Below are 17,179 nucleotides of genomic sequence, written 5' to 3' on the forward strand. Positions count from 1 at the left end.
CAGGGGTTAAGGAACTTTCCCTGATTTTTAGGTAAAGCCTAAACGCACCCTGATTCATCTTACCGCTGTAATTAGGCTTACGTGTTTTCATGTGGCCAGAGACTCCTTTCAGCCTTGAATAGGACGAAGCAATTTTACAGATCTAAGGAACTTTACGTAGAATTAGTCCCAGTTCCCTAATTTTGCAATTAAAGAAATCAAAATCTAGAAAGTGTCTTAACCTGTAACAAGGATATCTGTAATGTAAGAGGCTATGTGCGATTTTCTCTACATTTCATAATAGTTGCCGAGCTAATAATTATTGAGTGAAACTTGCATTTGCTAATCTTAAAAAATGTGGTGTTTGGTTGACATAAAGATCTATTCAGTAGGATGTTTTTTTATTTTTAGGCAGACTTTATGTTTCTTTATTGTAGTATAGTAGAAACATGAATTCTCGCAAATTGGTAACATCACTGCCTCTTCCAGCTGGAAACATTGCCCAAGGAAGATCTTATCAAGTTTGCCAAGAAGCAGATGATGCTAATACAGAAAGCTAAATCAAGATGTACAGGTATTGGGCTGAAAATATTCGTCTTGACCGCAATCTTGTTTAATCATGGTTACAACTCTTAGCTTTGTAATAGTACATTGGCTTGTTTCGTTTATCAGTGAATCCAATAATATTAGCATAGTGGAATCTGTTATTACTTAACATTCTAAATTTTGCTTCTGATATTTTTTATTATCTCATATCCCTAAACTGCAGTTACCTTTGAATTAATAAAGTCAGGGAGGAGGATTTTTAAAAAGTTTGTTAAAGTTCAGCACTTTTTTTTTTCCTCATGTGGAGCTTATATTCTTCTGAGTAAAGCATTTTCTTCTAGAGTTGCCAGTTGAAATGTTAGAGACATGAAGTTCTGAGCCCAAGGAAGTAAGAGGCCCCAAGTAAAGTAGTAAAAGATTTCTGTTCCTGGAATTTTGAAGTATATTTATTTACTGAAGTTGGTTGATTGCCTATTCAGTTTCCCTTTCTTTATATTCCAAAAAGACAAAGATATTAGTATTCTTTTTTAATATGTGTAGGTGAGCTCTTGAATTTTCAGTAACTTAACTGCCCAGCCTAAAAGCCAAGACTTATTTACTACTAGAAAAGGTCAAACTGTGTTTCCGGAGGTTGGATCAGCTTATGATAAGAGAGTAATTTATTTGGAAAGATGTTCTAGGCTCCAGACCTAGACATGAGTTGATGAAATAGATTAACATGTATGTTTAATACGAGGTTAGTTGTTGCTTTAAGATTATACAGTAAGAAGTTATTTACAGTTGAAATAACGTCTGGGATTTGCTTCAAAAATATCAGAATGCATAAGACAAGAGGGGAAGGAGGAAGTGAATACAGATTGGGATGAAACAAGGTTGGTCATGTAGTAATTATTAAACCAAGATGATGGAGCATAGAGATTAATCGCACTATTCTCTCTGGGTTCTTTTAATTCTTTTGGAGTTTTCCATAATAAAAAGGAAAATAAAAGGTAATGCTGGGTGAACTTAGTGCTTTCTCAACATATCTGCTGCTTCTTAAATGTATTCTAATTTATAGTGATTTTTTTTAGGAATGTACTTATCACTTGAGCCAGTAATTATCTTCTTCATTTCTGAACTAGTATCTTTTTATTTTTTTAATTGTTTAGAATTGGAGAAAGAAATTGAAGAATTGAGATCGAAACCTGTTGCTGGAGGAACTGATGATATTATTAAGGTAATGAAACAGTTGTGAGTATTGCTTTAATATTCATTTCTTTACTTAGAGGAGATGCCTGGTGATAAATCGGATTTCCTTCAGGGCTGTCAGCCTGCTTGAGCACTCTCTGGCTTCCTGCCTTTTGTTCCACTTCCTCTCTGCCCTTGGTTACACTCTTCACCTTTCTGATTGACTGTAAAAAGAGAGGTGAATGACCTCTGCGTCGCTTTCTGTTCTGAAGTGGTATTACTTTCTGTCCTTTCATCCTTTACACGCTCTGTAATTATGGTTATTGCTTCAGTCTCAGGCCTGCTGTTCCCTCTCCCCATCAGAAAACCCAGCCACGGTCAGGACTTTGATGATTCTCTCCATTCCCATGGTTCTTTGTTAAACACGTCATGTCTTACTTGCTAACCATACTTACCTTGATAACCCGTAACTGGGCTCTCTTTCTCTTTTACTTCTACATATTCTCATCAGATGATGGAATGTTGTTTTTATATTGTTATTCCCTGTTTAAGACCCTGAGTTGCTCATTCTTACTTATGTGCCCTTAATGTAATTAACTGCTTTTCCTTCCCCCACTTGGCCTACCTTCTTTAAAGTTTCTTTGCTTCTCAAAGCTCTGCAGAAATTTTTTTCCTTGCTTTTGCATATTTGTAATTTGAGTCATAGTATCTATCTATTCTTTGATTATATGTTATCTTAGTCTCCCAACTTGTGAGCCATGCACAATTGAGGGACTCTCAGGGAGCTACTACCAGCAGTCTTTAAATCACTGTGCATACCTTGCACTACCGTTTTGTTCTTCATTTAGCTGGAACAGTATATGAATCCTGAGTGGTGTGCACAAATACCATTTGGATTCGTAATGTGCTGATTGGTTTAAGCATTACTGAATTCGTAATGGTTTTGTTTATTTGGTCACTATGTATTTCCCTAATTAGTGATAGCAAAAGTACAACTCCATGTAGTTAAAGAGCACTGACTGTGGAGCCAGACCACCTGATTCAGATCTTCAGACCCCTGCTGTGCCACACACCAGCTGGGTGACCACGGCTAAGTTTCTTAACTTACTTCTCTTCCTTCATCTCTAGACTAGGGATAATAATAAGGCCTACTTTTATAGAGTTGTATTATGAGTTAGTACATACAGTACGTAGAGCTGGATCTCTCACATAAGTACTCAGTGGTTTTATTATTACCATATATTATTTGGGGGATATTTTCTACACACATGTCTACATACATACATCCATGCACACCCACACTAAAAAGGAGGTTTTTGTATTTGAAAAGAGCACGGCAGAGATTCTGTTCTAATTTTGCATCAGTTAACTCTTAGCCCTTAAAATACTTTTCATGCTGTTGCATTTCAAAATATTCAAATATCTGTCCCTTATTTCCTCCTTATCAATGTATTCTCCCCTTCTGTCAAAACTACTCGTAAAAATTTAAGGGTAGATGGGCTTCCCTGGTGGCGCAGTGGTTGAGAGTCCACCTGCCGATGCAGGGGACACGGGTTCATGCCCCGGTCCGGGAAGATCCCACATTCCGTGGAGCTGCTAGGCCCGTGAGCCATGGCCACTGAGCCTGCGCGTCTGGAGCCTGTGCGCCGCAACGGGAGAGGCCACAACAGTGAGAGGCCCGCGTACAGGAAAAAAAAAAAAAAAAAAATTGAAGGGTAGAAAATTTCTCTCAGCTAACTTTACCTTTCAGGTTATTAATTTAATATTAAAGCATGTTATCCTGACCACTCAAGTCTCAGAAAGTAAAGGTTGGTAAAATTAAATGAGAATGAAATCTTTGGTTTCTAGTGTTAATGAGAAAATTACATTGGGGAGTGATTGGCGGAGCTGTGTATCAGTTATTCAGTTGCTGGAAGTAAGTTTTCTGTTTTAGGAAAATCATATACTGCAATGTGATATGTCCTCTGCACCTCTGGAAAAGGGAAAAGACTTTCTTGCTATGTTTTATCTCTTCACTGGGAAAAGTACACTGGAAAAACATGGCTTTGAATACAGAATTTTCTGTCCTTCATAAAAATGTATGGCTTTTTACAAGTTGTAGTTGTTAAAATTTCTGATAGTCATCTTCTAGTGCATTGAAATACATCTAAAGTTTTATTGCAAACCTGGTATATTTGACCTTTAAAAAAGAGGAATAAAAACCCATATTTTCCATGTCAAAATTTGAGGTGTATGGTATTACAGTGAACTTATATGCTGCTTCCAAATGCAAGAGGAAGGTAAAAATTGCATGTCAAGATATGGAATTTCTAGTACGTATCACTTATTGTTTTCCCTTTGCTGGAATCAAATTTGTATTTCCTAGGAAATAACTGTCCATTTGTGCCTCTAGTCTTTAAGGATATTTATAGCTGTTTTCAGATAATGTCCTCTGTATATCTCCTAAAATTATTAATGTTTTCAGGCTTCCCCTGATAATTTACCAAACAGAAGTTTACATTGCAATATTATGTAATGTGAAAAAACTAATTTTAAAGCTAAAATTGTTTTAACAAAAGTAATATATGCTCATGATTTAGAAATAGTACTAACAACTAAATAACTTATAATTCTAAATAGCTTATGGAAATTATCTCTGTATTTCTGAATAATATGCTTATACTGCTTTTCCTTGATTTATCGCTTGGTGAGACACTTAGCTATTAACTTCCTGTTACAACAGATGAAAATTTAGCTGTCTTTCACAATGACTCCTACTTTCCAACTGGTCAAACAGATCAAACAATCGTTTACATTTTTTTCTGGACACCTGCCTCCTAAAGCCTTCTGTCCTGTGCTAATTTGGTCTGGTTGTTCTCCAGGTTTGCTGTGGTTTTCCTGGAGTTGGTCTTTTGCCATGATTCAGTGAATTATACTGCTTTCATATGTTGGCCCCCACCCCGTTTGCTGGGTCACAGGTCATTCACTTTCTTGGTTAACCTCATTTTGGTAGAGCATGTCCTTCTCCAGCTTCCTAAGAACAGATGCATAGGAGGAAAATTTTTGTGTCATCTTGTATTTAAAAGTGGCTTTATTCTACTCTCATGTTTGAATAATAGCTATAACTTGGTATAGAACTCTAAATATTTTCTACATCTGCTTTGTTTTTGTATTTTTGAACAAAAGAGTTTTTCTTTATTATTTCACAAAAGAAGTTCAGAGGCAGTTCTGGAGTGATAGTTGACTAAGGTTTGTTTAGGATTTTATCTCAGTTTTAATGTTTAAGATTAACTTTATCTGGGGCTTCCCTGGTGGCGCAGTGGTTGAGAGTCCGCCTGCTGATGCAGGGGACACGGGTTCGTGCCCCAGTCTGGGAAGATCCCACGTGCTGCGGAGCGGCTGGGCCCGTGAGCCATGGCCGCTGGGCCTGTGTGTCCGGAGCCTGTGCTCCGCAACGGGAGAGGCCACGGCAGTGAGAGGCCCACGTACCGCAAAAAAAAAGAAAAAAAAAAAAAAAAAAGATTAACTTTATCTAAATTCACAGTGAAATGGGTCTGTGATTTTCCTGTCTGTAGGGTCCTTGCATAATGTTATCAAGTTATGCCAGTTGTGTAGAATAACTTGAGAATTCTTCTTGCTTTTTTGTTTTCTCTGAAAAAATTCATATGTAATTGGGATAATCTGTTCTTTGAAAGCCTAATAGAACTCACCTATAAAACTATCTATTCCTCCTGTTTTCTTTGGTGGACAATTTTAAACCACTAGTTTGATTTTTAAGTAGTAATAGTATTGATGATGCTTTTAAATTTTTTTTCTTGAGTTACATTTTTCTAGGAATTTTTATCCATACCATTTTACTTTTCAGTATGATTGGCAGATTAATAATTAATCATAATATTCTTCTTAACTGTATAATCTGTAATTTATATATAGATAGGTTCCCCTTTTATTCATAATATTGTTTGTGACTTCTGTCTTCTCTTGATCAGTCTATTTTGTTAGCTGTTTTTTTTTTTCAAAGAACTGACTCTTGGCTGTTCTATTTTCCACTTCATTAACTTCCTTTCTGGCTTCATTTTTGCAGGAGGTAAACTTTCTCTGGGGGAGGGGGGACACTGGTGATTTCTTGCCCATTATTCTAAGCACTCCTGATTGAGATTGTCAGTCAGTCCAATTTTTGAACCTGCCTCTCCAGTTCCTGAGCATTTAGTTTTCTAATTAGTGTTTGCCAGCTTGTCATGTGTTTCCCTGCACAAGCCCTTAGGTTATAGCTTTCTTCTTTCTAATTCACGTCTTCCATGTCCTCCACTTTCAGTTTTCCAAAGATATATTGAAATTTCTCATACCCTTACGTCTTTTCTCCTTTTTACTTTGCTCTTATGTATATAGCTTTTTAAATATTCTTACTTTAGCATGGTTTGGAAAAGGTGAGGAGGTAATTATGCATGAAGTCAATCCACCATTTTTAACCTCAGGCAAACAAATCATCCTGTTCCAAAACAGGCATTGACTATACGTCTGGATGCTATTCTTTTGGAAAAAGCAGAGACTGAGGAACGGTGTGTTTCTTTGAAGAAGGAAAATATTAAAATGAAGCAAGAGGTTGAGGTAAAGCAACATTTTAATTTTTTTTGCTTTTTATTATATAGTATAGTTATGCATTTTAGAGCCACGACCTTAAAAAGCATCTGATCTGATTTTAACTGTAATATTTACAGACAAGGAAACAGATTGATATTTAAAAAGAAAAATAACTGAAATCACCCAACTACATAGAGATAGAGCTAACATTTACTTGTTCCATTGTTTAATCTTCATTTTAGTTGTAATATCATTCTTTAATAAAAATGGGAAAAATACCTATTTTATGAAAAATTACCTATTTAAATAAGTTGATTGTCACACATACTCAATGTTATCTAAAAGAAAGAGAGAGGGAGGGAGAGAGAGAGAGAGAAAGAAAAAGAAAGAAAGGAAGGAAGGAAGGAAAAGAAAAAAGAAAGAAAAGAAAGTTGTGTGTTCAGTTCTGAGATATTCAACTGTCTTTTGGGTCTGTGCTAATTTTCTCCCAAAAGCTGTATTACTCTATTCAGGAGATATTCATTAAAGCCTATGACTTAATACAACTTACATAATTTATTACCATTTAAAGGAAAATTAAATTCAGAGATTTCCTAGCTTTTAGTTATTGCTTTGAGTAACCTATTTAGTACTGCTTAAGGTAGTCAGAGCTTCTAAGCAGAATTCTTGGAATCTCAGTATCATATTTCTTTATGTACATTTCTGCTCATTTCTTCTTTTATGAGCCTATGTCTAATATTTTTCCTGAGGGCAGGGGTTTGTTTTGTCTTAAATAATTTTTGTGTGCTTACTTTTATAGGATTCTGCAACTAAGTTGGAAGATGTGCACGAGGAGTTTGAACAATCACAAAGAAACTATGTGAAAGAAATGGAAAATTTGAAAAATGAATTAATGGCAGTACATTCCAAATACAGTAATGATAAAGCTGGTTGGCAAAAGGAACTGGAAGAAGCAGCAAAAAAACAATTAGAGCTTTCAGAACAAATCAAATTTCAGAGTGATTCTGAAGATGATGTTAAAAAACTACAGGAAGAGATTCAAAAAATTAAGCCAGCCTTTGAGGAGCAGATTTTATGTCTGCAAAAGCAGTTAGAAGTTGCCACAAATGAAAAGGAGCGAGAAATTACTCATCTCCAAGGAGTCATTGAGGCTAATTCTCAGCAGTACCAAAAAGAAATTAATAGTTTGCGAGAAGAACTTTTACAGTTGAAATCTACACACCAAGAAGAGGTGAAAGAATTGAAGTGCCAAATTGAAGCATCTGCTAAAGAACACGAAGCAGAAGTAAATCATTTAAACCAGCTAAAGGAGAACTTAGTCAGCCAGTGTGAGCCAAGTGAGAAGAACCTTCAGGAGAAATATGAATGTGAATTAGAAAACGCAAACCAGGAAAATCAAATGTGTTCTTTGCTCTTACAGGAAGATACTCTTGTAGAACAAGCAGTAAATGAAAAAGTCAAACACTTAGAAGATACCCTAAAAGAACTGAAGTCTCAACATAGCATCTTAAAAGACGAGTTAACTTACATGAATAATCTTAAATTAAAACTTGAAATTGATGCCCAGCATACAAAGGATGAGTTTTTTCACGAACGGGAAGATTTAGAGTTTAAAATTAATGAATTATTACTAGCTAAAGAAGAACAGGGGTGTGTAATTGAAAAACTAAAATCTGAGCTAGAAGATTCAAATAAACAATTTTGCTGTACCATAGAACAACATAACAAAGAAGTACAGAGTCTTAAGGAACAACATCAAAAAGAAATATCAGAACTAAATGAGGCATTATTGTCAGGTTCAGAAAAAGAAAAATTAACATTGATGTTTGAAATACAGGGTCTTAAGGAACAATGTGAAAACCTACAACAAGAAAAGCAAGAAGCAATTTTAAATTATGAGAGTTTACGAGAGATTATGGAAATTTTACAAACAGAGTTGGGGGAATCTGCTGGAAAAATAAGTCAAGAGTTTGAATCAATGAAGCAACAGCAAGCATCTGATGTTAATGAACTTCAGCAGAAGCTCAGAACTGCATTTAATGAAAAAGATGCTCTTCTTGAAACTGTGAATCGTCTCCAGAGAGAAAATGAAAAGTTATTAACACAGCAACAAATTGTACCAGAACTTGAAAATACCATAAAGAACCTTCAAGAAAAGAATGAAGTATATTTAGTTAGTCTCAGTCAGAGAGATACCATGTTACAAGAATTTGAAGCAAAGATAAGTTCTCTTACTGAGGAAAAAGATGATCTCATAAGTAAAATTAAAAGTTCTCATGAAGAGGTGGAGACTGTCTATCACAGACGTGAACGGGGAGAAGGGATTATTGTAGGACCCAGGGAGAAAGTGGAGCAGACTACCCAGTACAACAGTGAGCTAGAACAAAAGGTAAATGAATTAACAGCACAACTAGAAGAAACCTTAAAAGAAAAGGATCAAAATGACAAAAAACTGGAAAAGCTTATGGCTCAGTTGAAAACTCTCTCTGAAGACCAGGAAGCAGTGTCATCTGAAGTGAAGTCTCTTCATGAGGAAAATAGTAGACTGAGTTCAGAAAAGAACCAGTTGAGCAGGGATTTGGAAGCTCTCCTGTCTCAAAAAGAAGGAGATTTTATGCTGAAGGAGCAGATTTCTGAATTAGAAAAGAAACTTCAGTTAACAGTTGAAGAAAAAGATAATTTAAATAAACTGTTGGGAAATGAGCAAGTTCAGAAATTATTTGTCAGAGCTCAGTTGTGTGGTTTTCTTGAACAAATGGAGTCAAAAGTTTCAGAAGAAAGTGAAGAACAAGATGTTGTAAGTGTCCTACAAGCTGTAGGTGAATCCTTAGCTAAAATAAATGAAGAAAAGCACAACTTGGTCTTCCAGTATGGTAAAAGGGTAGCAGAGTTAGAAAAAGAGATTAAGTTCCTCCAAGAAGAGAATGTGATTGAATGTGAGAAACTTAGGTCTTTACTAAGAGACCATGAGGTAGAGAAAGCTCTCTTAAGGAAAGAGTTAGAAGAAACCCTCTTGGAAAAAGAGGCCCTGCAGTCTGATCTTCTAGAAATGAAGAATGTTAATGAACAAACAAGGCTTGAAAATCAGAATCTCCTAATTCAAGTTGAAGAATTATCTCAAAAATTATGTAGCAAAAACGAAAACCATAATGAAAAAGAAAAATATTTTATAAAGGAACTTGAAAACCTAAGGCCATTACTAGAACAAAAAGAATCAGAATTGCAAGATGTGAGAGCAGAGTTGATATCATTAAAGGTACTATTAATTTGCATTTTAAAATACTTGATTTTAAAATACTTAGTTCTAGTCATAGACTCTAGAAAATATATATATTATTGCACTTTGAAGTCAGAAGTAAATTTTTAGCATTTAAGATCACATGCATATTTCTGAAAGTACATTAAACATTTTCACATCACACTTTATCACATTGATCACTTTTTGGTTTTAGATCATTTTAGAATTTTGTTTTTATATAAGATTAGATGATTAGGGGGTTAAATGTTAAAATTGTATAATTAGTTACCAGCAAAGCTACAAGTAAACATGGAAAAATTTGAATTTCATCCTTGTGTGATATGCATATTAACTTAAAGAGTACTGTTGAGCAAAAATGTAGGCTAAAGTGGTATTTAATTTTAGCCAAAAATTTAGGGTTTTTCCCCAAGTCATGACAGGATAAACTATAATCCTCATTTAATCTTTTCCTTATTGCATTATATATTTGACATCTGTTGGGTGGTTTGTCTTGGCCTTGGATATTGCTGTTTTTTATAGTAAAAAACATGACCTATACTATGTTTATAGTAAAAAGCATCAGTCTACATGCATGATAAGGTCAGAATTACCTGGTCTATCAAGGGAAGAAAAAGACTGTTCACCAAATTGCTTTTTGTATGAATTCTCTTTGATAATGATTTTTTTCATGCTTAACATGACGGCCAGTACATCATGGGGAATGCAGTGATTGTCTTTGTTTTTCCTATAAAATCTAGGATTCCTTAGAGAAATCACCTTCTGTAGAAAGTGATCAACCTTCAGTAAAAGAGTTTGAAGAAAAAATAGGTAACTATGGTTTTGCATATGTTGTCACAGTTAATTACACAGATTCTTCTTAGTGTTAGAATAGATTGGGAAGTATTGTCACCAATTAATGAGTTGTTGAAAACACGATGAGTAGCTCTCTCTTGCTGATGCCGCCACTCTTGCCCCGCTGCCATCTGTTTGCCTTCCCTTTCAAAACTCTCACTTTCTATTGTTTAATCCAAAGGAGTGATGTGATTCCATTTATAAATGGTTCCATGATTGGTTTTGGATTTTTCATGCATTTAGCAACCTTATTTGAATGCCCAATTACCTAGGCACTGGTAATAGGAAGGGGGTTAAGATACACACCACGCAGATCGTGTCTTCAAAGAACTCACTGCAAGAAGGGGCTGTTACTGCAGTACTTCGGGGTGTGGACGAGGTACACTGGTGACAGTACAGGAAGACATGATGAACTGCTCGTTTTGAGTTAGGAAAAACATCACAGAATCGGCTGTACTTGTGTGTTGAAGAATGAGAAATTTGACACGAGAAGAAAGGTACTGCAGCAGGAGGGAGCAGCAGGTGCTTGTACATTAACATCCATGACGTTCAGGAGCCTCCTAGGAAATTCTGGAGAGGCAGGAGTCTGAGCTTGAAAGGGCTGGTGTGTTGTGCAGAAGGGCTGGGACTTCCCCATACCCATTTATTCCTCAGAGTAGCATTAGGAGGTAGCTCTTTTACTCCCATTTTAAGATGGAGAAACAAAAAAGTGTTGTGTGATGTACCCATAACTCCTCAGTTTAATGCCCAGTGGGATTGGTTGGGGAGAGGGGACGGGTGGTTGAAAGAATTTGGAATGACCCACAGTTTTCTGTAATGGATGACTGGGGAAGGTCGGATTAGGGGAGAGCATGAGTTCAGTTTTAGACAAATGAAACTTAATCACCACCCCAACTGGAGATGTCGAGTAGACTACTAACTGAGCGAATCCGGAGTTATGGGCAGAGGGTTAGACCAGATAAAACTCCATGCTTAACACACTGGGCATTAAAAGCCATGAGGTTGAGATCCCAAGGAAGTGAGCGTAGGAAAAAAGACGAGCACCAGAGACAGTTCTCTGTCAAAAGTCAGAAAGATAGAAACAACCGAGGAGAATGAGAAGGAATAGCCGGTGAGGTAGAGCCCAGAGCATAAGATGTCTTTGAAGCTAAGACAGGTGAAGTACAGGTGGCGGAAGTGCTTGAGGAGGGAAGAAGGGTCACACTAGCACTCAGAGCTAACCTGAGCTAAGCAGCATCCAGCTCACTGGCGACTTGATAACACTTGCCTTGATGTACTGAAGCCAGAGCCTGGTTGAAGTAGGTTCAAGGGGAAAATGGGGGAAGAGAAATGTGAGGGCATGTATAGACCACGCCTAGAAGGAGTTTTGCTATAAAAGAAGACATGGGACTGTGTCCAGAGGGGAGGTGTGCTCCTTTTCCTTTCTTTGTGTGAAGTTTCACCTGTCCTGTCATGACCCCATGACCCTCCCCTCTAGCCGCTTCCACTCTTTGTTCCTGACCTTAATCTCTTGGTGATATTTTTCTTATTGCATGTTTGTAAACTGTTCGGAAAAAATCTGTTAGAGAGGGGGATTTGCTGCACAAGAGGGGAGAATTGCTACACTGATGCCTGAGTAGGTGAGAATGTGCGGGATGACATGCAGAAGTGGAACACTTGGCCTGTGCTGCGTGAACACACAGTGCACCTGTCGCAGCCAGAGGAGGGCAGCATAAGTGAACACAGGTGCTGTGAACACTGGATGAAGAAGCAGGGACAGAAATTCAGATCATAGCTGAAGTTAAGCAGAGATACCAAGAAGTAAGATCTGGAACACTGGCGTTTAAGTCAGGGAGATGGCTAGAGAGGCTACGGGAGAGATCCAGGTTGGACATGTAAGCAGATTGCAAGTTCAGTTGTGAAAATCAGACCCACCAGCCAAGAGGCATGTGCCTATGGATCATAAATGTTTAAGTGCGTCTGATATCTCCTCTACTTGATCCTGATCTGCACATCACCACCTAAAAGCCTAGCATACTTGGTGTTTCCAGGAAATTTTCTACTGTTAAAGGAGTCCTGACAGCCTCTCCAGTTTATAGACACTTATGAAATGGCTAAAAACAGTAGGCTGGGACTTCCCTGGCGGTCCAGTGGTTAAGACTCTGCACTTCCACTGCAGGTGGCACAGGTCTGTCCCTGGCCAGGGAGCTAAGATCCCATATGCCACGTGGCATGGCCAAAAAAAAAACAGGCTGTTTTGGAAGATTGAAGAAAATGAAAATTCTTTACATTGTTTGCCTCATTTAGGAAATAAGTAATTAAGCTTTTACTTTAAAAAATAGATATTAATATTTTGCTTTTACTTTATTACTTTTAATCTCGAATTGTCGATTTTGTGTTCCAGATTAAAGATCCATTTCTAGGGCTAAAGTAAGTAAATAATGGGTGTATTTTTGCTCTTTTCCTTTGAGTCTATAGATAATTGTTTCATTGTATGTTTTTAGCATATCTGGAAGAAGAATGCAAAGACAAAGAGGAGAAAATAGAGAAGTTAAAGCTAGTTGCTTTGAAGGCAAAGAAAGAACTAGGTTCTAGCAGAAAAGAGGTAAGGTGACTTAAGAAGGCGACGTTTAAGGAACTTACATGTTAGAAAATCAAGTTTATCTCTACATAAAAAACTATTGTATATTTAAAATAGGCCCAGACACTACGGGAAGAACTTGAATCTGTTCGTTCAGAAAGGGATCAGGTGTCTACTTCCATGAGAGATCTCATTCAAGGAGCAGAAGGCTATAAGGTAAAAATAGTTATTTTAATAACAAGTTATATTTGTAACTTCTAAGTTAAGGAATGCACTAGAAATGTAAAACTCTTGTCCATAACATAATCACCTTGTATTTTTTAGTAAATCTTTTTTTCTATTTTTTTATATAATGTATCATCCTAGTATCAGATTTTAAGTGGCTAAGCTTTAAATATGCCTTTAAGCTATTGTTTTTTAAAACTAAATTTCTGTTTTGGGATTTCCTAATAAAATCAGTAACAAAAAAGATGGCTATTTTTACTGTTATTATTTAATAGTCTTCTGGCCAGGTGAATAAATGTGAAAGTTAGACATGTCTAACACGAAAGTGAAAACATTATTTGAAGGCAGTATTGCTTGTCTACCTAAATAACATGAGAATCTATTATAAAAAAATATAATAATTAAAAGTAAGAGAGTACCATTATATTTCTTTATGCATTCAAATATTTATACAGCCAGGCTAAGTACTGATTACTGGGGAGACAGTGGTCAACCAAGTAGATGGAGTTCCTGTCTGCTTGGGACTTAAATTCCAGTGGCAGACAAAAATCCAAGAAAATACTGTGTGGAAAAGTAAAGGCGGGTGGGGGAGGAGAGTGGCCAGTAGTCAAGTGGGATTTGATGGAAAGAAGAAAATACCAAAGTAGTCCAAAAAAATGAAATTTCAGGAAGAACTTTAATGAGACTAAGTGAAAAGAGAAAATTGACATCTTGCTCTACCAGACACTAAAATTTATTATAAAACTGCATAATATGATACAGTTCTGATGCAAAAATAAGGCAGATTAATTGAACAGAAGACAGAGACTTCTGGGGACTTCCCTGGCAGTCCAGTGGTTAAGACTTCGCCTTCCAGTGCAGGGGGTGTGGGTTCGATCCCTGGTCGGGGAGCGAAGATCCCACATGCCTTGGGGCCAAAAAACCAAAACAGAAGCAATATTGTAACAGATTCAGTAAAGACTTTAAAAATGGTTCACATCAAAATATCTTTAAAAAAAAAAAAAAAGAGAGAGACTTCTTTATAAAAATAAGCACTTACAGGCCCCAGGCACTCTTCTAAGTGCTTTACATGTCTTATCACACCTGATATGTATGTGATAAGTATGTTATTAACGTTGCTGATTCACCAGTAAGGAATCAGAGGCACGGAGGTCACGGAGCAAGTAACTAGTAGAGCTGGGGTTGGATTCAAGCAGTCGTTCCAGATCTGTTCTTTTACCAACTAAACTATGCAACCCCAGTAAGATTTGAAAACAGAGAAGCCAATGCAGAAGGAATCAGAAAACTACTTCAGGAAAATTTGGTGAGATTTTTACTTCATGCCACACACCAAAATAAATTCTGCAGTTTTGTCAAAAATGAAAGTGATTTTTTTAAAACCTAGAATAAAATACTTGATCATTCGAGCTCTGGATACAAAATACTTTTCTCAACTTAAAAGCAGTTAAAGAAGTTACAAGGGAAAAGAAAATTGAACTAGATAAAATACAAAATTGACATGAAAATATGACAAGGGGTTAGTATCCTTAATATATAAAGATATAAGTCCATTTTTTAAAAAACACTTCTTTGAAATTCAGATATGGGGTTGTCTTTTATGAGCCATTAGGAGCTCGCTTCTTTACGTTTTCAGAACCCATATGATTTATTATCTCCTGCAAAGGTAGACCAGGTATACCAATTTATTTGTTTAAAATATGTATTTCAAAGGACTGGGAAAAAAGGAATAGAACATCCAAGAACTGTGGAACAGCTGCACAAAATATAGCATATGCATAATGAATGCCATAGGAGAAGAGAAAGAGCAACAGAAGTATTTGACACAATAATGACTGAGAATTTACCCAAACTAAGGTCAGACACCAAGTTACAGATGCAGTAAGCTCAGAGGACACCACATGGTACATACCAAAACAGTTACACCAAGGCAAGTCATTTTAAACTACAGAAAATCAAAGATAAAGTCCTGAAAGAAGCCATAGGGGAAAAAATATCTGATTTATAGAAGAGCAAATATACAAATTACATCCAACTTCTCAGAAACCATACAAAAAAGAAGCATGTGGAATGAGTTAAAGTGTTGAGAGAAAAAACCCACCAACCTAGAATTCTGTGCCCTGTAAAATTATCCTTCAAAAGTGAAGGAGCAATAGAGTTTCTCAGATAAAAATTGAGGGACTTTGTTGCTAGTAAACATGCCTTTCAAGAAATGTTAAAGGTTCTTCAGAGAGAAGGAAAATAATATAGGTCAGACCCAGAAGAGACAACACAATATTTTTTGTTTTTTGTTTTTGGCCATGCCTCGCATGTGGCATCTTAGTTCCCGACCAGGGATCAAACCCAGGCACCCTGCGGTGGAAACGTGGAGTCTTAACCACTGGACCGCTAAGGAAGTCCCCAACACAATATTGAAGAAGAACAGAAGAACAAAGCAGGAGGATTAACCTACCTGACTTCAAGACTTCTATAAAGCTACGGCAGTCAAGACCGTGTAGGATGATATTGGTAAAAGAATAAAGAAACAGAACAGTGGAACAGAATAAAGCCTAGAAGCAGACCACAAATATAGGCAACTCATTTTTGACAATGGAGCAAAGATAATCTTCAACAAATGGTGCTGGAACAACTGGACATCCACATGCAAAAAAAATGAATCTGTCCACAGACATTACACCTTCACAAAAATTAACTCAAAGTGGATCACAGACATAAGTGTAAAACACCAAACTATAAAACTCCTAGAAGATAACATAGGAAAAACATAGGTCATCGACACCCTCGATGACCTTGGGGAAGACTCCAAAGGCACAATCCATGAAGGAACTGATAAGCGGTACTTCTTTGAAGGCCACTTTCAAGGAAAATTCAGAACCATTTTGTTAGTTATTTTGTACAGGGATTCATTTTATGCTGGAGAGCAGTCAGTAGTCCAGGAACAAGGCAAAAACAGGATTTATAAGAAGCGGGGAGAGGAAACACAAACTACAGGCAATCTGGAAGCAGTGACTCTCGTATATTTTGGAGGATAACCCCACAGGCTGGTGTGTAGCACAAAGGTCAGTCCCAGGATTCTGTCCTTGAGTAGGGGCCAACTAGGAATATCAAAGAAAAATATTCAGTTGGTTTTAGAGTCTTCAGAAATTGATGAACGTTTTGCATCAAAGGGTGAGACTGTATAAAATGTCTTCTTGTGTTCTTCGATTAGCACCTCTGCCTCACCTCAGGCCAGGCCTGAAACAATTCCCTCAGCAGAATTCTTTAGGTGGAGTTAACGGGATCAGGTTAAACTTTTTCTCCTCCCTCCTTAAATGTGTACATTTCAGAAGTTTATTTTGGATGACTAGGATACATAACTGGGAGATGCTATATTGTATACATTTTAAATCCTCTTCCCTTTAATAGATTTCCCCACCCATACTAAAAGTCGTCTGGATTATGCTAATTGTATTATATAACGCCATTGGGTATTCTATCAAATGTTGAACCTAGGTAAATATTTCAGGCTTCCGGAATGAACTCATAAATCTTGTATTAAGATGGCTCAGTAATACAGTCTGGCTGGTTGAATGTATGATAATACCCTAAAGTTAAATCCTTTTGTCTTTTGTTGAAGAATCTTGTATTGGAATATGATAAGCAGTCAGAGCAGTTGGACCTGGAGAAAGAACGGGCTAATAATTTTGAGCACCAAGTAGAAGACCTTACAAGACAATTAAGGAATCTGGCTTTTCAGGTAACTTTAAATTGAGCAAATGCATACATGGAAATTGTAATGAGTATATTTCAATTCTAATCTTTTTTGCACAAAGAATTAAAATTAATACATAGTCAGAAACTTTATTTTCTTCTTCCCACTTTTGGGAGAAGAATATGACAGAAAACTAGCCACCATCCCATCTTACTTATTGCTGTAATCTCAGTTCTTCTGGGTTTTTTGTTTTTGTTTTCATTTTCGCCTTTTCCTCTGTTAGTGCTCCTGGTCTCTTGTAATGTTTGCCAAATTAATATCAACAGTGATAGTGTTTTAAACTTACTCTTGATTTTACGTTTTC

At 36.6% G+C, this 17,179-nt stretch overlaps 1 protein-coding gene across 1 annotated transcript in view; it reads left to right on the forward strand.

The window, feature by feature from the left end:
- The first annotated feature begins 523 nt into the window (after positions 1 to 523).
- The window catches only part of GCC2 (GRIP and coiled-coil domain containing 2), a 32,907-nt gene continuing 16,251 nt past the window's right edge, over positions 524 to 17,179 (forward strand). The window contains exons 1-8 of the mRNA XM_079721446.1: positions 524 to 553; positions 1,674 to 1,741; positions 6,175 to 6,279; positions 7,052 to 9,508; positions 10,249 to 10,318; positions 12,826 to 12,926; positions 13,020 to 13,118; positions 16,741 to 16,860. Coding sequence (XP_079577572.1) covers positions 6,262 to 6,279; positions 7,052 to 9,508; positions 10,249 to 10,318; positions 12,826 to 12,926; positions 13,020 to 13,118; positions 16,741 to 16,860 — 2,865 coding nt within the window. The 5' untranslated portion in view covers positions 524 to 553; positions 1,674 to 1,741; positions 6,175 to 6,261. The remainder of the gene's footprint in view (positions 554 to 1,673; positions 1,742 to 6,174; positions 6,280 to 7,051; positions 9,509 to 10,248; positions 10,319 to 12,825; positions 12,927 to 13,019; positions 13,119 to 16,740; positions 16,861 to 17,179) is intronic.

The sequence above is a fragment of the Hyperoodon ampullatus genome, assembly GCF_949752795.1.
Source record: "Hyperoodon ampullatus genome assembly, chromosome: 15".
Lineage (NCBI taxonomy): Eukaryota > Metazoa > Chordata > Mammalia > Artiodactyla > Ziphiidae > Hyperoodon > Hyperoodon ampullatus.